At 45.0% G+C, this 20,424-nt stretch overlaps 1 protein-coding gene across 1 annotated transcript in view; it reads right to left on the bottom strand.

Moving 5' to 3' along the window:
• dnah1 (dynein, axonemal, heavy chain 1) overlaps nt 1–20,424 on the bottom strand; it is a 532,475-nt gene that overhangs the window by 73,937 nt on the left and 438,114 nt on the right. Inside the window, 6 exon segments of the mRNA XM_078543835.1 lie at nt 3,367–3,563; nt 4,821–4,972; nt 6,156–6,351; nt 10,094–10,319; nt 14,140–14,300; nt 15,325–15,474. Of these exon segments, the coding sequence (XP_078399961.1) occupies nt 3,367–3,563; nt 4,821–4,972; nt 6,156–6,351; nt 10,094–10,319; nt 14,140–14,300; nt 15,325–15,474 (1,082 nt within the window).

Here is a 20,424-nt window from a genome sequence, read left to right as displayed (position 1 = left end):
TAATCGCCCTTGTGCATTCCTTTACTGTCTATCCCTTGTGTAGCTTTCCTAAGCACTGCTACCCGAGGTTGCAGCATGGCTTTCAACGGGAGAGACTGCAGATGTCCTTACAGAACAACCTTGAGTAGCTCTGGCCTGAGAAGGTCCGACTTCGGAATGCACCATCTCAGCATGGGCAGCAGCAGTCTGGGCTAGTTGGCAACAGGCAGGGGCACGGCTGGATGGCAGGCGTGGGAGGATGAATGCTGTCATTCCGAGTGGGGACAGATTTGTGCTCCATGGAACCACTGCCACTCACCAGGGACGGTGCCTCATCAATCCTAGTAAACTGTTGGGAGGACAGATTGCTGGACTGTTATGACACATGGCAAGCTGCTTTGAGCACTGGTATCCTTAGCTACAATGGCAGCAGTTTGAGCTTGAGTGGCAGCAAGCCTTTAAGGCAGGGCTGCCAAAGTATCAAGCATTTCCTTGTGCATACCCATCAGCCTTCTTCTGTAGGTCACATTTGATAGAGGTGTTCAAAATTATGATTGGATTTGAGAGAATAAATAAAGTGAAACTGCTCCCAGTAGCAGAAGGGTCAATAAGCAGAGGACAAGATTTAAGGTAATTGGCCAAAAAACACAGGGGTGACATGAGGAAACATGTTTGTACACTGCAAGTTATGATCTGGAATTTACTGATTGAAAGGTGGTGAAAGCAGATTCATTAGTAACATACAAAAGAGTAGATAAATACTTGAAGGAATAAAAATTTTCAGGGCTATGAGGAAAGGGCAGGGGAGTGATATTAATTGGGATAGCTATACCAAACTGCTGGCACATGACTTCCTTTTGTGCTGTATCATTCAATGATTCTATGATGATGTGTTTGCCTGAGTCCTCTGCAACAGAACTCGTGTGCGACCCCACTTGCCAATGACCAGGGAACTATATGACCCTTAACCCCTGCTGCAGCCACTCATGCCTAGCATCTCACCATGTGCAGATCCCACCTCTAAGCTATCCTCAGAAGTATGCACAGTGTCAGTATCTGAACTGGTGTCTGACAGTGTAACAGCAAGCAACTGTTTCATCTTCATCACTATCTTCCTGCTCTTCTACTACAGCTGGGCCAGGTTGCAGTTCTTGGGAATCTGAAAGGAGAAAGGCACAAGGACAGGCTTGTGTTGAGGGGAGGGGGGAAAGGAAGAGGTAAGTGCTTACACTATGTGCAGATAGTAAACCAGAAGAGATTGTGGGAAAAAGGGGAAGTGGGATGTAAGAAGGAGGATTAGGAATGAGGACACCATCTTCAGTGGTTTCAACCCTGCTTCAGTCAATGCTGCTTTAATGATGATGAGCACTGTCTCCTCCACTGGGGTGAAGATATGAAGTTGTATCTGTCCCCTGCTGGTTCAATCCTGCTGCCTCTGGTTATTTGCCAACTTGTTCTGCAAGAGAGATGGAAGTATGTCAGTGAGTGTGGTGCAATTTGTTTGCTGATGTGGCTGTTATGGTTGAATAGTTGGCAATGTGTGCAAGCTGTGAGATATGGGTGTGAGCCCTGCAGCAGTGATAAGTGTGTGGGGGTGAGGTGAAGCTATGGATGTTAGGCATGAGTGGTAATTGATAGAGGTTGTTGGTAGGTGAGTGAAGGGATGTTGTGCATTGAACAGTGAGGTGCAGCTGGTGGGATACGGCATTTGAAGATACATCGGTTGAATGTTACCATTCTTGTGAGGTAATTGAACTTCTTGCAGCACTGCATCCAGCTCCTCAGGGCTAGAATTTTGGCACTGACTGTCATGGTGTCTGGGTCTACTGCCTTTGCGAAGTTTATCTGGAGAGCTTCCTGGATCTTCTTGTGGATTGGTCATATCTCTTCTCCTCTCCACCTTCTCCACCAAGGCATCCATGGCAGCATTAGAGAACCTTGGAGCTTGGGCTCTCCCCTGTTGCACCATTATTGCTCTTCTTCCTATGCAGACTCTATTCCGCAAACAGTTCCAGCGCCTTCTGCAGCCAGATGCACCTCCCTTTTAAGAGCTGCCGATTGGTTTTAAGTAGCGTAGGCAAGCTTGAAGTGGTGCTAGCCTGGCAAGAACTTGGGCCCTTGCCTAAGAGTGTGTTTAGCACTAGCTGCACACAACAATCATGCAAATTAGCAGGCAGCACGAAGTTAATGTGCTGTCTGCATGGGAATCAACAGGTGGGGGTTAATCGTGCATCGTGATCCCCATGCCTGTTTTTGCGGACTGTCCAGTTTAGCCCCCTTTCTTTATTTTGTAAGTTACTTTATTTGAGTCTCCCAGCTAGCTGAAAGAATGGGCCTGAAACCTGTGCTCAGGACTTGCCGATACCACTCTACAACTGGGTCTTTGCAGGTGCATGAATGTATCCTGGATGATTTTCTTCTAAAGTTTTTCTCCTTCCCTGGCACCTGATCAATGCTCCCCATGATGACAATGAGTTGCATAGGGAACCATAGATGAGGGTCTTCACCTTACTGCTATATATCACTGTAAGTTACAGTCCTGGTATGCACTGCCACCACGCACCCAGGTCAAAATTACCATCTAAATTAAGACATAACATGGTTTAGTTAGGGCTTAGCTGCTTTTCAAATATTAGCAGGTAACCATTGCAAGGCCGGGAAGTTCTGATTGGAGGGTATTGCTTTGACACCTCTTCATGATTGCTGGTCGTCTTCTCTTTCTCAGCAGTTGTTCTTTCTATTCAACTGTTGGAACTATTCCTTCATGAGATTTTTCTTCTAAGTGGGCTGTACCCCTGCCTGTACTTTTATGGTTCTCCTGTGTTAGTTTAAACTAGTCTGAATTTAATCCAGAAATCAGCACCAATTGGTGTTGTGAGCAGCATTCAGGTATTAATTGGTGGCCTTTAAATTTCTTAAGAAACCTAACAAATGTTAAATAGACAAATAATTGGAGTGACTGCTTGTATTCATTCCATGGGGATAAACATGAACGGCTAGTAAATATTGCAAAGGTGGAATTGTAGGCAGGGGCTGAGGGAGGGGGAGGGAGAAGAGGGAAGGGTGGAGGGTAGTTAGGATAGATATACAGGGGAGTGGATAGAGAAGGGGTGGATGGAATGGAGAGAAGAGGGAAGGATGAGGGGGAACATCCTGGACAGTAGCAGATGACACGGACTCTGGCCCATATGAGCTCCCAGGCTTTGGAAATTTATCTGCAGGAGTGCAGATGCCTCCTGTTCCCGTGCAAATTCACTGCCTTCCCACTGACCCTGCATGCTCTAGCAAGGCCTCTTGCACAATTGGGGCCCGCAATCTCTGGTAAAAAAAATTTACATGAATAAGCGTGCAAAGCATTATCCCAATCAATGGGTATTTAAAAATCACCTGTGAGGTTCCTGGCTGTCAAAGATTCCTTGGAATTCATCCAGATAGTTTGTAAAATCTTCTGTAAAGTTGGCAAAGTGCTGCAGGCTAGCAAGGCTCTGGATGTCCCTCCATGCTCTTTCTGACAGCCAGTCAGGGGCTGGGTTGGGGCTCAATGTCTGGACAGATCCTCCAGAGAGAAGGTAACGCCATTCTTCCTGTTCAATGCATTCAAATTAGGACAGGTCATTACAATAGTATGAATAAGTAAATAAAAAATATAAAATGTTGGATGTACCCAAAAGATCATTAGCAATTGAAAAAGAGAAAAGCCAACTTAACGTTTTGGGTAGATATTTTTGAGTAGACTAGAAAAGACTGAAAAGTTAATGCTAAAGCAAAACACTGCTGATGCTGGAAATCGGAAAAAAGCCGTTACTACTCTTTCTCTCTCCATAGATGCTGCCTGATCTGCTGAATGTTTCCAACATTTTCTGCTTTTATTTCTGAAAAGTTAGCATCTCTCTTCTCTTTCAGATGTTCACTGAGGTGCTATGATATTTGTTTTTTATTTTTCCCTCAGATTTCCAATAATAGATTTTTTTTCTGATTTTATTTATTTCAGTAATTAATTATATGCAGATTAGCTTTGTTGCTGTACAAGGGGGTATGATCCTGGAAGCCAGTGCCTTCCAGCATCTGCGACAGGTAGATTGGTGAGGATAGGGCCATGTAGGATTTTCCCTCATGGTGGTTCTTTCACCACCTGTCACAGGTCCAGTATGGCAGCTATGTCCATCAGGACTCAGCCAGCTTGGTCTGTAGCAGTACTACCGGGCTTGGTGATGGACATTTAAAATGTCAAAATGTTTTTACATAGGGAATAATTAGGATCTGGAATGCACTGCCTAAGAGTGTGGTGGCAACTTTTAATCGGGGCTTTCAGAAGGGAATTGGATAAGCATCTGAAGTGAAATAATAAAATTCAGGGCTGCAGGGAAAGGGTACGGGAATGAAACTAGCTAAGTTGCTCTTGCAGAGAGCTGGCATGGACACAATGGGCTGAATGGCCGCCTCCTATGCTGTAACCATTCTATAATTTTAAGTCCCACACCCAGTGTACATTCTTTGCCCTTGCTACCCTCAGTGCTGCTTCCAAGTGGTGTTCATCATTGAGAAGCACTGATTCATCAGCTGAAGGAGGGTGACAGGTGATAATCAATAGGGATGGCCTGATGGTATGAGACTTTATGGGGTCCAGAATCAATGTTGAGGACTCCCAGGGCCAATCTATCCTGACTGTATATCATTGTGCTGTGTCCTTCTGTGCTGTAAGACTTGATGATTGGGATTAGAGTTGAAAGCTGTGGTGGGAGCTAACAATGGCACAAGCAAAGACAGTGAATCAAAAGACCATCTGTTCAACTGAGATTTCTAAGATTAGGCCAATAGAAGTTTATGCATACATTACTGACCATGTCAATCTTGTTATCATTCATCATGATTCTCACGCACACCAGGAAAGCAAACATTAGCTTGTGCTTCTCAAAGAGACTCCTGCAGACGCTGAGGTACAGACTGTAGGTGAAGTAATTATTGATAAGTTTTATCCTCTTCTCCACAGTATCTGAGCGACAAAATGAACAGCTGTGTATAAGTCACCCCCACCTCAGTGTAATGTTATTTCAGAAGAAATTTCAAATTTCTGCCTAGTTTTCTATCTGCCTCCTTTTAAAGTTGATGAATAGCTTCTCCTCTTTAGCACTTGGCAATGAAGGATCACCTGGATAAATGACTTCTTACAGGGGAAGATCTTAACCCTGCCCACCCAGTATAAAATGGGCAGTTAAAATTGCTGAAGTTACTTACCGAACTGGGAGCCACTAGGTTTTGATTTTCACCTCCTCTCAAGCCAGCAATATGCCCTCTTTAATATATGTAAATCAATGACATCAATAGGACCAGACTGCAATTTTTACTGGGTGGCCTGAGCCGGAAGCAGCAGCGAGTTTCTCACAAACAAATCAACAAAACAGTTTGAGACAAAAAATACCTTAATATATAGTTTTTCAGAAAATGACTTCTCTTGAGGGGTCAACAGGAGCTCGAGTGATTCTCTGGGCCTCACATGGTTGCCACAATCTTCCTTTCCGCACTGATTGTGGACCCTCCTTCAAGGGAAGGCCCAGTAGCTGACCCCAAAACTTACTTATTAATAGCAGGTAGCTTCCGCGACATATGATTTTCTGCCACTTCCCGCCAACAGCAAGCATTTAAAATTGACTGGGGATCAAGTAGATGGAAAAATAACTCACCAGGAACTCGCTGCCAGTTAAAATCCAGGCCACTGAGTTTTATGCACAAGTTACAGAACTTTACAACTAATATTTGTTAATGGTTGGATTTTAATTGACTTATAACTTTATTCTAAATTTTCTTCAAGTTTTTTCCTATTCTCATTTTTAGAATCATCTGGATACCACATTCAAGCCCCAGCATAAGTGTGGGCAGGAAATCTGTGCTCACACCTCTGCTCATGACCACATGAAAGCTGGTCCATTACCATGTAGAACTGTCTGCTGTCTGGCTGCCAGCATGACTCAGAGTGGGAACTCACTGACTGAGGGATCCCATTCTACTGCAATTAGACACTGGTGTGGTGGATGGTACGCCCTTCACTTGCAATGTTGTCTCTAAGCAATCAGCCCAACTTATGACTGTAGAATAAAAAATGGAATATAGCATAGGTTATTGAGTTAACGTCATGTATATGCTATTGTAAAATTGCAATATTGATGTGACTGGTGTACCTGCTCGCTCGGAATTTACAATGCCTGACGTGAAGATGCTGAGGAACCATTCCAAAGAATACTGGTACATGGGGTCCACGTTGGACAAATCGGATACACAGAAAAACAGGATCTGTGTGCGGACAGCCACAGGAACATACTGCAGCCGAGTGATATCAATATCTTTCTCCGTTTGTTCTGCTATCGTCACTTTTATCTGTGGGAAGATTAATTATGTATTCAGCATTGCAGAGTAAATTGATGTAGCTCAGATTATATAATCTATGTGCTTTGAATGGCACAGGTTTGTTGCCTGTAAATTTTTCCTTGCCAATTTTCTTAATTAGTATTTCACCCTGTGTCACCTTGCCCAGGTAGCCAAAAGTCAGTGTGGACTAATGCACTGAGTGTCAATGAGCTATTTAAGTGTATAGGGCATCACAATCCAGTCTCATTCTGTCCTTCCCAATGACAACACAAGTGCAATATCAGCAGAAATCATGAACAACCAAAAGCTCATTTTTCCTTCCTTAACCAAGGGATGCTGAGGCCATACAAGAGGCTCCTGCTTTTTTTTTGATCGGGAAACGAAGTGATACAGTTAATTAGACAGGGAAACATCAAGTTTGAAACGGACAAGTGAGGAGATAAGCTAAATGAAGAAATAGTTGATACCAATTTTAGATTGCAGTAGAGACGGAAGAGTGATGGAGTGATGAAATCCTGGGAATACGTTGAGAGCAATGAATGTTGCGTTTTTGGAACTTTAAAGAAATGGGTATGGAATATTTAGAGGAGTGATAGTGGTTTGATAAACAATAACAGTTTTGAAAAAATGTATGACTTCTATACTTCCATCAGTATCATTGTCCTTCCATTAATATTTCAGCACTTCCAGAAGTATTATACCTCTACTCCTACACCCTAGGAGGACAAGGGCAACAGATGCATGGGAACATCGCCACCTGCAAGTTCCACTCCAAGCCACACACTGTCCTGACTTGGAACTATATTGCCATTTGTTCACTGTTGCAGTATCAAAAGCCTGGAGCTCCATTCCCAGCAGCACTGTGGGTGTACCTACACTAGACAGACGGCAACTGTTCAAGGCGGTGGCTCACCACCACCTCCGGATGGGCAATTAGGGACAGCAGCAAGTGCTGGCCTTGCCAGTGGCATCCACATCCCATTAAAGAATTTTACAAAACTAACGTCCTTCCATGAATATCACTGCACTTCCATTAATATCATTGTGCATTCATTAATATCACTATGCTTCTATTACTATCGCTACACTTCAATCAGTATCAGTCCTTCCATCAGTATCACCGTTCTACCATCAATATCACCAACCTTCTGTCAATATCACAAAACCATGTTGACTCTGCCTGATGACCTCGAACTTATCCAAGTGCCCTGCTATAACTTCTTTAATAATAGCTTCCAACATTTTCCCTACGACAGATGTTAAGTTAAATGGCCTGTAGTTTCCTGCTTTCTATCTCCCTCCCTTTTTGAATAATGGAGTTACATTTGCTATCTTCCAATCTAATGGCACTTCCATCAAATCTAGGGAGTTTTGGAAAATTAAAACCAATGCATCAACTACCTCACTAGACAGTTCTTTTAACACCCTGGGATGAAGTCCTTCAGGACCTGGGCTCTTGTCAGCCCACAGCTCCAACAATTTACTCAGTACCACTTGTGACTGTAATTTTCCTGACTTCCTTCCCCACTTCCATTTCCCAGTTTATAGCTGCTTCTGGGATGTTACTTGTATCCTCAAAGTGAAAACTGATGCAAAATACCTGTTCAATTCATCTGCCATCTCCCTGTTTGCCATTATCAATTCTCCAGACTCACTTTCTCTAGGACCAACACTCACTTTGTTAACTCTTTTCTTTTAAAATATTTACAAAAACTCTTGCTATCTGTTTTTATATTTCTGGCTAGCTTTCTCTCATACTCTAATTTTTCCCTCCTTATTAGTCTTTTAGTCATCCTTTGCTGTTTCTTATGTTCTGTCCGATCTTCTGGCCTTCCACCTATCTTTGCACAATTATATGCTTTTTCTTTAAGTTTGATGCTATCTTTCACCTTTCTTGTTAACCATGGATGGTGTGTCCGTCCCTTGGACTTTTTCCTACTCGTTGGAATGTATCTATTCTGTCAATTTTGAAATATCCCCTTAAATATTAGCCACTGCATCTCTATTGACCTAGCCCTTAACCTAATTTGCCAATTCACATTCGCCAGCTCAGGACATAAGGAGGCTACAAAAAGATATAGATAGGTTAACTGAGTGGGCAAAGACCTGGCAAATGGACTATAATGTGGGAAAATGTGAAATGGTCCATTTTGGCAGGAAGAACAAAAGAGAAGCATATTATCTAAATGGTGAGAGGTTGCAGAGCTCTGAGATGCAGAAGGATCTGGAGGTCTTAGTGCATGAATTGCAAAAGGCTAGTACGCAGGTACAGCAAGTAATTAGGAAAGCTAATAGAATGTCATCATTTATTGCAAAGGGAATTGAATACAAAAGTAGGGAGGTTATGTTCAGTTATACAGAGCACTAGTGAGACCACTTCTGGAGTACTGTATACAGTATTGGTCATCTTATTTAAGGAAGGGTGTAAATACATTGGAGGTAGTTCAGAGAAGGTTTATCAGACTAATACCTGGAATGGGTAGTCTTATGAGAAAAGGTTGGACAGGCTAGGCTTGTAGCCGCTGGAGTTTAGAATAGTAAGAGGTGATTTGATTGAAACACATACGATCCCGAGGGGTCTTGACAGGGTGGATATGGAGTGGATCTTTCCTCTTGTGGGAAAATCTAGAACTAGGGGTCACTGTTTAAAAATAAGGATTCGCCCATTTAAAACGGAGGTGAGGTGAAATTTTTTTCTCTGAGGGCCATGAGTCTTTGGAACTCTCTTCCTTAAAAGGCGGTGGAAGCAAAGTCTTTGAATATTTTTAAGGCAGAGGTGGATAGATTCTTGATAAGCAAGGGGGTGATAGGTTATTGGGAGCAGATAGGATGCAGATTTCAGGTTATTCTCAGATCAGCCATGATCTTATTAAATGGCGGAGCAGACTCGAGGGGCTGAATGGCCTACTCCTGCTCCTTGCTCGTATGTTCGTATACAGTATAAAATTGTTGCTTCACCTGACATTGGTATTCTTGTGATTGTCCTGAAGAGTGCAAGATGAAAAGCTTTGACAAAATGTATTTTTTTAATAATACTCAATATCATTATCCTACCGTCAACATCACTGTCCTTCCATCAACATCACTGTCCTACCGTCAATATCACTGTCCTACCGTCAATATCACTGTCCTTCCATCAATTATCGCCCTTCAATTAATATTATTGCACTTCTGCTATTATCACCAGCCTTCCATTTGTATTACTTCATTTCCTATCACCATCCTTCCAATAATATCATCATCTTTCCATTAATATCACTGCACTACTGTTAGTAGCACTGTTCTTCAATTTATATCATTCCACTTCTATTAGTGTTAATGTCCTTCCAATAATATTGCTGCCTATCTATTAATATAATTGCATTTTTATTAATATTACTGCACTTCCATTCATATTACTGCAATTCAATCGATATTGTGAACTGAATTTAACATTTGTGAATTTTGCTTCAATTCAATCTATCCATGGTTGGAGCAACTTGGAGCCAGCCTGGAAAATGTGCTGAACTTTTTGAGTGTTGAAATTCTAAAAGTACTGGATCTGTTTCAGAACTCATAATGCTGTAAAGGAAGACTGATTATACCACCTTGGAAGTCCACTGTTGTGTCTGTGTTTCTTTAGTGTGTCACATGCATGTGTTTGCATGTATGTGCATCATGTATGTGTGCAGAAGCTTTAGTATTTCTCATATTGCTTTTCAGAGCAGTTGAAAATGTCCACTTCTTACCAGATTATAAAACTGACACTAACCTTGATTTCTCCCGCTTTAACCTTAGATGCCTCTAGGACTTTGATTAATTCCACATCATCCACAGGATTGCCTTCAGAGGTGCTCAGGCGCATAAGTATCTGATCTTCTATCTCTTTCAGCTCATTCCTCATTTTAACATTGCTGACGATCAACTGATTTTTGGCTTCTTCCAAATCGGGACGTTCTTGTGCCACCACACGACCCAGGAGTTGGTCTTCCAGCCCACTGCGGTATTAAGGCACAATTTACAAGTTCCACACTAAACTCCAATGATCATCTTATTGAATTCAGACCATGTTCTTATTGTACTTCTTAAAGTCTAGTAATGTTCTATATTTTCACTTTGAGAAATGGAATCAGAAACATTTTTTTTCCTTTCTAAGATACTACTTTATTTTTAATTTCACCACTTCATAAAAAATGGCAAATTTGCCTAAATTAAAACATGGCATGTCAGAAAATGAATTTTTTTAGTAAACATTCCTCATAATGCTTGAAGGAGCTGAAAGACAGAATTCAAATCTACTAACCAGTATACACAAAACTGAAAACTATCAACTGAACTTTTCACTGGTGTGGGAAATAAGAGATCCAGGGCTGCCTCCTAACAAATGCAGAAAACGAGCTGAATGAAGTCCCCAGGACCTGATGGCCTACATCCCAGGGTCTTAAAGGAAGTGGCAGGGGAGATAGTGGATGCATTGGCTATAATATTCCAAAATTGCCTGGTTTCTGGAAAGGTTCCAGTGGATTGGAAAAATGCTAATAAAACGCCCTTATTCAAAAAGGGAGGGGAGGCAGAAAGTAGGAAACTATAGACCAGTCAGCTTAATGTCTGTCATTGGGGAATTGTTGGAATCCATTATTAAGGAAGTAGTAATGGGGCATTTAGAAAGTCAAAATGCAATCCATCAGAGTCAGCATGGTTTTCTGAAGAGTAAATCGTGTTTGACTAATTTGCTAGAGTTCTTTGAAGATGTGACAAGCAAAGTGGATAATGGGGATCCTGTAGATGTAGTATATCTGGACTTCCAGAAGGCCTTTGATAAGGTGCCGCACAAAAGATTAATACACAAGATAAGAGGGAGTTAGGGGTAATATATTAGCTTGGATAGAGGATTGGCTAACCAACAGAAAGCAGAGAGTCGGGATAAATGGGTCTTTTTCTGGATGGCAAGCTGTAACTCGTGGGGCACCACAGGGTTCAGTCCTTGGGCCCCAACTATTTACAATCTATATTAATGACTTGGATTCAGGGATAGAAGGTAATAAAGCTAAATTTGCAGATGACACCAAAATAGGTGGGAAAGTAAGTTGCAATGAAGAAATAAGAAATTTGCAAATGGATATGGGCAGGTTGGGTGAATGTGCCAAAATTTGGCAGATGGAGTTTAACGTGGATAAGTGTGAAGTTATCTATTTTGATTGGAAGAATAAAAAGGTGACTTATTATTTAAATGGAGAGAAACTTCAGAATGTTTCATTGCAGAGGGATCTGGATGTCCCTGTGCATGAATCGCTGAAAACTAGTATGCAGGTACAGCAGGTAATAAGGAAGGCAAATGGAATTTTGGCATTTATTGCTAAAGGAATAGAGTATAAAAATAGGGAAGTGTTGTTGCAACTGTACAAGGCATTGGTGAGACCGTACCTGGAGTACTGTGCACAGTTTTGGTCCCCTTACTTGAGGAAGGATGTAGTTGCATTGGAGGCAGTTCAGAGGAGGTTCACTAGATTGATTCCAGAGATGCGGGGCTTGTCTTATAAGGAGAGATTGAGCAGTTTAGGCCTATGCTCACTAGAGTTTAGAAGGATGAGAGGAGATCTAATTGAGGTATATAAGATGCTAAAGGGGATAGACAAAGTAGACGTGGAGCAGATGTTTCCCCTTGTAGGGCATTCTAGAATGAGAGGCCATAGTTTTAGGCTAAGGGGTGGTAGATTTAAATCAGAGATGAGGAGGAATTACTCTTCTCAATGGGCCGTGAATCTGTGGAATTCACTACCTCAGAGTGCAGTGGATGCCGGGACGCTGAATAAACTTAAGGAGGAGATAGACAGAATTTTAATTAGTAACGTTTAAAAGGTTATGGGGAGAGGGCGGGAAATTGGAGTTGAGGCCGAAATGAGATCAGCCATGATCGTAATGAATGGTGGGGCAGGCTTGAGGGGCTGAATTGCCTACTCCTGCTCCTAGTTCTTATGTTCTGATGAATGACTACCTCCGATCAATTCTGCAAATCAGATTAGTGGTTGAAAATATGAATTTTCTTAAAGTGATATATCCAGGCAATTTCTTCCCGGTCCTTCGAGGGTGCCTCTACATAGAGGGGCCTTCTCCTTTCAACCTCTGATTGGATGACACCTTGTGGCTTCTTAATTGGTTGCCACCAATAAAATCCCTTCCAATGTCCTGCCCTTCGCTCACACAGGCTAGGGACCAACCCATGACATACCAGTAATATTCCGCCCAATATCGAAGCATGTGTCAGTAATCGTAATTTATTGCTGCGTGCTATTCAGTCCTTCATACTACTCAAGCAGGAGGGAGTGCAGTGGCGGAATGGACGGTGAGGAGCGGCAAAGTGAAAGGAGGAAGCTGGAGGGAGTGGGGGAGGGAGGGCAGAAGCATGAGGGAGTGGGGAAGGGAGGGCTGAAGCAAGAGGGAGCGGGGAAGGAAGGGCAGGAGCAAGAGGGAACGGGGAAGGGAGGGCGGAAGCATGAGGGAATGGGGAAGGGAGGGTGGAAGCATGAGGGAGCGGGGAAGGGCGGAAGCATGAGGGAGCGGGGAAGGGCGGAAGCATGAGGGAGCGGGGAAGGGCGGAAGCATGAGGGAGCGGGGAAGGGCGGAAGCATGAGGGAGCGGGGGAGGGCGGAAGCATGAGGGAGCGGGGGAGGGCGGAAGCATGAGGGAGCGGGGGAGGGCGGAAGCATGAGGGAGCGGGGGAGGGCGGAAGCATGAGGGAGCGGGGGAGGGCGGAAGCATGAGGGAGCGGGGGAGGGCGGAAGCATGAGGGAGCGGGGGAGGGCGGAAGCATGAGGGAGCGGGGGAGGGCGGAAGCATGAGGGAGCGGGGGAGGGCGGAAGCATGAGGGAGCGGGGGAGGGCGGAAGCATGAGGGAGCGGGGGAGGGCGGAAGCATGAGGGAGCGGGGGAGGGCGGAAGCATGAGGGAGCGGGGGAGGGCGGAAGCATGAGGGAGCGGGGGAGGGCGGAAGCATGAGGGAGCGGGGGAGGGCGGAAGCATGAGGGAGCGGGGGAGGGCGGAAGCATGAGGGAGCGGGGAAGGGCGGAAGCATGAGGGAGCGGGGGAGGGCGGAAGCATGAGGGAGCGGGGGAGGGCGGAAGCATGAGGGAGCGGGGGAGGGCGGAAGCATGAGGGAGCGGGGGAGGGCGGAAGCATGAGGGTGCGGGGGAGGGCGGAAGCATGAGGGAGCGGGGAAGGGCGGAAGCATGAGGGAGCGGGGAAGGGCGGAAGCATGAGGGAGTGGGGAAGGGAGGGCGGAAGCATGAGGGAATGGAGAAAGGAGGGCGGAAGCATGAGGGAGCGGGGAAGGGAAGTTGGAAGCATCAGGGAGGGAAAGGGGGAAGATGGAGGAAGGGGGGAGCTGGAGGGTGAAGTGTGAGGGAACAGGGAAGAGAGGAGGAGGGAGCGGGGAAGGAAGGGTCAAGCTGTAGGGAGCAGGGGAGGGCAGAAGTTGGAAGGAGCAGGGAAGAGAGGGGAGAAGCTGGCAGGAGTGGGGAAGAGAGGAGAGGAGCTGGAGGGAATGGGCAGTGGAGGAATGGATGATGAGAGCATGAGGAAGTGGGCGGCGAGAGGGAGCAGGTGGCAGGAGGGGCTGAAAGGCAGACTGCCTTGGAGCAAATGATTTTGCGAAGCAGGTGGAGGAAGCACAATGGTGACAGAAGAGGCTGGAGAAACCATGCATGTATCAGGGACCGAGTGGAAGCCAACTTCCTTTTCCTGTTTGGTGGTTGGAGTTACAGTGGTGTTTCAAATGCATCAAATGCAGCAACATCACCGATAGGACAGACAAGTTACTCACCTTGGAGACAGTGTGAAGTTAATGAGAGTGACCTTTGTTGATATCTCAGGAGTGTAGTGAGGATTGGGCAGCTTGGTGGTGATATACATTTTAAAGTCTTCATGATAAGGAATGATGGAATCTCCCAGCTTTATGACGGTACTGCCCTGCTGTTTGTAGGTCTGAAAAGCAGAAGGAAATGCTTTGATGAGACGAGGACCAAATATTTTACACAAGTAGCTGTTTATATGTTTATTCAGTTTAACTTTAGCTGACGTAAAATAACTTTCATTCCAACAGATGTACCCAAGATATCCGGTACAGCATTATCTCTGGTGAATGGCATAATGCAACTGTGTTCCCAAAATGTGTAATTAATACCAAAATTGTACCCTGCCTGTGAATGCAACTAAGCAATCATAACAACCTTCCAGTGAAGGGAGAGACTAGATGGCTGCCAAATGTCTTTCCATTTTTTAGAAAAAGCTTCCATAAAATGAGAGACGTATTCAAAATCACGATGAAGTGAAAACTGGACAGTTTCTGCAGCAGGCGAGCAGGCTCAGCCAGTTTATCACCGCAGTCATGCAGTTTATTAACTGCACGGCTGATTCATTTCAGTGCGCACACCATTTAAACTCTTTTTTGCACGGTTGCACACGCACCGTAATTTAAACTGGCTAACATATGCGTGGCCTGCGCGGGCACTTTTGCGTTGCTGCGCAACTTTGAGGAAACATTGTCAGGTACTGTGTCATCTCATTTTAAAAATCACTCGGTCATCTGTATTTACGTGACAAATATGTATAAATGCCTTGGATTATAAACTCAATGCTGTCGGTGTTTTGGAGGTCTGGTACAAGCAGCCCACTGCATCTATGGCAATATTTAATCACGCATCTGAATTGAGAATGATTAAATGGCATTTTTCCTTTTAAAAAACTAAAATGTTCTATCTAGAAATGAACAGAAATGAATCTTGTTGGTGTACCTATCACTGTTAAACCTAGGTCTTGTAATCACTTATTCACCAGCTACAATACCTACTGTGGAGCTTCAAGGGGTGGCGGCACATGTGGAGAAATTGCCCCATTCGCAGTCAACAGCTGCAGTGCACAACTTCTTGACTTGCAAGTAAGAACCTGTGTGCTGGGACGATGCACTAGGAACATTTTCACCAGTGTGTGTCTGCTGATTTGCTCGTACCATTTTCAACAGTACAGGTTCCAGGGCTGGATCCAGCTCCTCCCCCGCGTTCTCCATCAGGCACGGCTTCCCAAAACGGATAGCGTTCTCCAGACTCCGCAGGAAATCGCGGTCAGTTATCTTGAAGATATCTAATCCTTGCTCTCTTTCCTAAAGTGAACAAGAAGGTGAGTCAATTTGGACAGTTCCCCGGAGACAGGAGGCCTACCCATCTGGGACCCTCCACCCCTGCCTGTCCCTCCGTCCCCACCCCATCTTCCAATCCCAGCCCCAGCCGCGTATTCACTATACCCCCTGACCTTCGCCTCTCCGATGCTGAACGTTCAGTGCTCAGCAAAGGACTTAGTTTCATACCCTTACGCCCTCATCTCAATGAATTTCGGGCTCGGCATGATGCTGAACTTTTCTTCCGCGGTCTTTGTCTCCGTGCTCACTTCTTTGGGCAGGAGTCCTCTCCCTGTTCAATGGATCCTTTTACCCACCTCCAATATTCTCCCTCCACCTGGACCCCTAGCTCTGGATTCTTACCTTCTCTTGATCTTTTCATTGAGAACTGTCGGCGTGACATTAGCCGTCTCAATTTCTCTGCTCCTTTCACCCATTCTAATCTGTCTCTCTCTGAACTTACTGCACTCCGTTCTCTCAGGTCCAACCCCAACATTGTCATCAAACCCGCTGACAAGGGTGGTACTGTTGTTGTCTGGCGCATTGACCTCTACCTCGCGGAGGCTGAGCGTCAACTCGCAGACACTTCCTCCTACCTCTCCCTGGACCATGACCCCACCACAGAACATCAAGCCATTGTTTCCAGGACTGTCACTGACCTCATCTCCTCTGGAGATCTTCCTCCCACAGCTTCCAACTTGATAGTCGCCCAACCTCGGACGGCCCGCTTCTACCTCCTACCCAAAATCCACAAACAGAACTGTCCTGGCAGACCGATCGTGTCAGCCTGTTCCTGCCCCACGGAACTCATTTCTCATTATCTTGACTCCCTTCTCTCTCCCCTTGTCCAGTCCCTTCCCACCTACATCCGTGATTCCTCTGACACCTTACGTCACATCAACAATTTCCAGTTCCCTGACCCCAACCGCTTCCTCTTCACCATGGATGTCCAATCCCTCTACATCTCCATCCCCCACCAGGATGGTCTGAGGGCCCTTAGCTTCTTCCTTGAACAGAGGCCCGAACAATCCCCATCCACCACTACTCTCCTCCGTCTGGCTGAACTTGTTCTCACACTGAACAATTTCTCCTTTAACTCCTCTCACTTCCTCCAAATAAAAGGTGTGGCTATGGGTACCCGCATGGGCCCCAGCTATGCCTGTCTCTTTATGGGGTATGTGGAACATTCCTTGTTCCAGTCCTACTCCGGCCCCCTCCCACAACTCTTGTTTAAGTTTAAGATCTAAAGTTGTTGAATTCAATATTCAGCCCGGAAGGCTGTAAAGTGCCTAGTCGGAAGATGAGGTCCTGTTCCTCCAGTTTGCGTTGGGCTTCACTGGAACAATGCAGCAAGCCAAGGACAGACATGTGGGCAAGAGAGCAGGGTGGAGTGTTAAAATGGCAAGCGACAGGGAGGTTTGGGTCTTTCTTGCGGACAGACCGCAGGTGTTCTGCAAAGCGGTCGCCCAGTTTGCGTTTGGTCTCTCCAATGTAGAGGAGACCGCATTGGGAGCAACGAATGCAGTAGACTAAGTTAGGGGAAATGCAAGTGAAATGCTGCTTCACTTGAAAGGAGTGTTTGGGCCCTTGAACGGTGAGGAGAGAGGAAGTGAAGGGGCAGGTGTTGCATCTTCTGCGTGGGCATGGGGAGGTGCCATAGGTGGGGGTTGAGCAGTAGGGGGTGATGGAGGAGTGGACCAGGGTGTCCCGGAGGGAATGATCCCTACGGAATGCCGCCGGGGGGGGTGAAGGGAAGATGTGTTTGGTGGTGGCATCATGCTGGAGTTGGCGGAAATGGCGGAGGATGATCCTTTGAATGCGGAGGCTGGTGGGGTGATAAGTGAGGACAAGGGGGACCCTATCATGTTTCTGGGAGGGAGGAGAAGGCGTGAGGGCGGATGCGTGGGAGATGGGCCGGACACGGTTGAGGGCCCTGTCAACGACCGTGGGTGGAAAACCTTGGTTAAGGAAGAAGGAGGACATGTCAGAGGAGCTGTTTTTGAAGGTAGCGTCATCAGAACAGATGCGACAGAGGCGAAGGAACTGAGAGAATGGGATGGAGTCCTTACAGGAAGCGGGGTGTGAGGAGCTGTAGTCGAGGTAGCTGTGGGAGTCGGTAGGCTTGTAATGGATATTGGTGGACAGTCTATCATCAGAAATTGAGACAGAGAGGTCAAGGAAGGGAAGAGAAGTGTCAGAGATGGACCATGTGAAAATGATGGAGGGATGAAAATTGGAAGCAAAATTAATAAATTTTTCCAGGTCCCAACGAGAGCATGAAGCAGCACCGAAGTAATCATCGATGTACCGGAGAAAGAGTTGTGGGAGGGGGCCGGAGTAGGACTGGAACGAGGAATGTTCCACATACCCCATAAAGAGACAGGCATAGCTGGGGCCCATGCGGGTACCCATAGCCACACCTTTTATTTGGAGGAAGTGAGAGGAGTTAAAGGAGAAATTGTTCAGTGTGAGAACAAGTTCAGCCAGACGGAGGAGAGTAGTGGTGGATGGGGATTGTTCGGGCCTCTGTTCAAGGAAGAAGCTAAGGGCCCTCAGACCATCCTGGTGGGGGATGGAGGTGTAGAGGGATTGGACATCCATGGTGAAGAGGAAGCGGTTGGGGCCAGGGAACTGGAAATTGTTGATGTGACGTAAGGTGTCAGAGGAATCACGGATGTAGGTGGGAAGGGACTGGACAAGGGGAGAGAGAAGGGAGTCAAGATAACGAGAAATGTTTTCAATGTGGTCTGTTGCAAGTTGTGGGCTAGGAGTGAGGGTTCATAGATAAATACTTGGAAACATTTTAGTTCTGCTTTGAACTTATTATCCCACCTACACTGATTACTCAATTCCTAATAAGGTTTCCCAGCGATTCTAACATTTTCAGTCCCAGTTTTATAGATCGATTGGTCTTTTGTGATGCTCTGAGATATGTCAAGAGGCAATTTGAAACAGTGTTTTGCTGGATATAAATTTTGGCCACCAGAGAATAAAATTGGTTCAATGGCCGTGAATTTCCTTGGGGTTGCTTCAGCCTCACCGCCACAACTTTGTGTAACTGGAGTTCTGCTATACCTTCGGCAAAGTTAATGCGACGGAGCACCTACAAGTGCAAGAACATTTCTGGCTAGTAATCTTTTAAGTATAAAATCTTTCACTGTGACTATCAAGTCAATTTTATCATTTTAGTCAGAATAGTCCTGAATTGGCTATTGTAGGGTAGTAATTACGATTATTTATTGGATCTCACACCAAGGACGATGTCTACAGACTGCATATTGTGTTTTACACTCCTGATTGGCAAACAAGGCAGACCTCACCCAAGTTCTAAAGGAAAATTTTGGGGTAATATTCACTTGCTGCAGGGGCAGCAACCTAGTGGGAGTGGTTTGGTAGTAGATTGAAATCATTGGAAAGGAAAATCTGGGGGCAGTGGGGTGGGGGGGGGCGGGGGTGGGATTTATACTGGATGGTTGATTACTACCTATTTTATTAATGCTTGGAATCTGTCATCAAAATCTGAAAACCAACAGGCTAAAGTTTTGGGTTCTGATAACCAATCCCGTACTTTATTAGGTGCTGATGGAAATGCCTTATGGTTTTTATTTTGCAGCAAGATACAATAGAGTTTAGTTCTAATGAAATAGAATTGGTTACATCCATCACCTTGCCAGCGGTCTGATATTCAAGTCATTTTGTAGCCTCTTACATTTCTGAAGTGTTTTGTATGTTGTAGAGAGGTACTTTCTTGACTATAGACTTGCACTCTGTGGGAATCATATCCCTCAAGGCTGAATTTTTCTTTTACATAATGGAAGGGCTCGGCATTAACTGTACATTGGATGTTAACCTGGGATTTTTTGAAAAGGTCATAAATTCACCTTGGAATTGTCAACAAGCAGGCCTCTTCCAAGAAATCACCTGATCTTTATGGTACTTAAGAAGGAGTTGTCTGTTTGTTTTGAACTGCAAAGCATTTTAATTAATGAAAAGCTGAAAGGCAAAAGGCAATTGCATGGCAGAGGCAAACTTTAAGTTTGAACCTGCTGATTTTTGAAGGCAGTCTTGTTGGGGAACATGCTGAGGAAGGAAGACTACCCTAACTGGCTCTCCCTCTCTCTATCTTGCCTAAAATTGTGTGTGGCTATCAACCTGTAGCCAGAGAACCCTTATCTGAGTGTAACCAGTCTGCATTTGGACCTGCAAAGCTGAGACCAGATGGTGAGAATTTCCAGGCATCCACCGGGACCAGCTTCACATGAGAGAACTACAGGTCAACAGTGTCGAGACCCTACAGACTTTATCCTTTATTTTATAACACTCATCCTCCAAACCCTATCTCTACAGAGAGACTCTGTCCTTTGTCTGTCTGTATGTGTGTGTGTGTGTTGGGGGAATTCTTTAGGGAGAGATAGATAGATATGCTTCCTGATTACAAATGTGTGGGTACTTACAAATTGTTAAAAGAAGTTTTGTTTTAAAATAAATTAATTATTCAGTTTTTTTTTGAAAGAAGCCTGGTCAGTGTCTCTTTTCTTCTGGGCACTAGAAGTATAGGTAAACAACTGGCCATTTTGGTGAGAAAATTAAACATTTAAATGAATGGTACGGCCTGGAGAATAATAGGGCTTGATAATTTGCGCACTTCTCCCATCCCGGCTGTAACATAAATTGGTGGCTCTTGCAGGATTTGAAACATGGACAGCGAGTGATTAGACGCAGAATAATAATGATAAGGGATAAAAGGATGAAGACCAGGTTTCTTATACATAGGTAAAGTAAAATGGTGTTGGAAGTTGCTAAGACCTTTCTACAGATGGAAACGGTAATCCTGACTGGTTTACAAAACGTAACCAAGACTCAGCAAATGGAATTGGTGGATAAATTGGAGTTAGAATTACCCGTAAAGGCAAGGAAACAGACATAGTTGAGATA

The sequence above is a fragment of the Cetorhinus maximus genome, chromosome 6, assembly GCF_964194155.1.
Source record: "Cetorhinus maximus chromosome 6, sCetMax3.hap1.1, whole genome shotgun sequence".
Classification (NCBI taxonomy): Eukaryota; Metazoa; Chordata; class Chondrichthyes; order Lamniformes; family Cetorhinidae; genus Cetorhinus; species Cetorhinus maximus.
The sequence above is the reverse complement of the archived record's forward strand: the minus strand, read 5'-3'. Positions and strand labels throughout refer to the sequence as shown.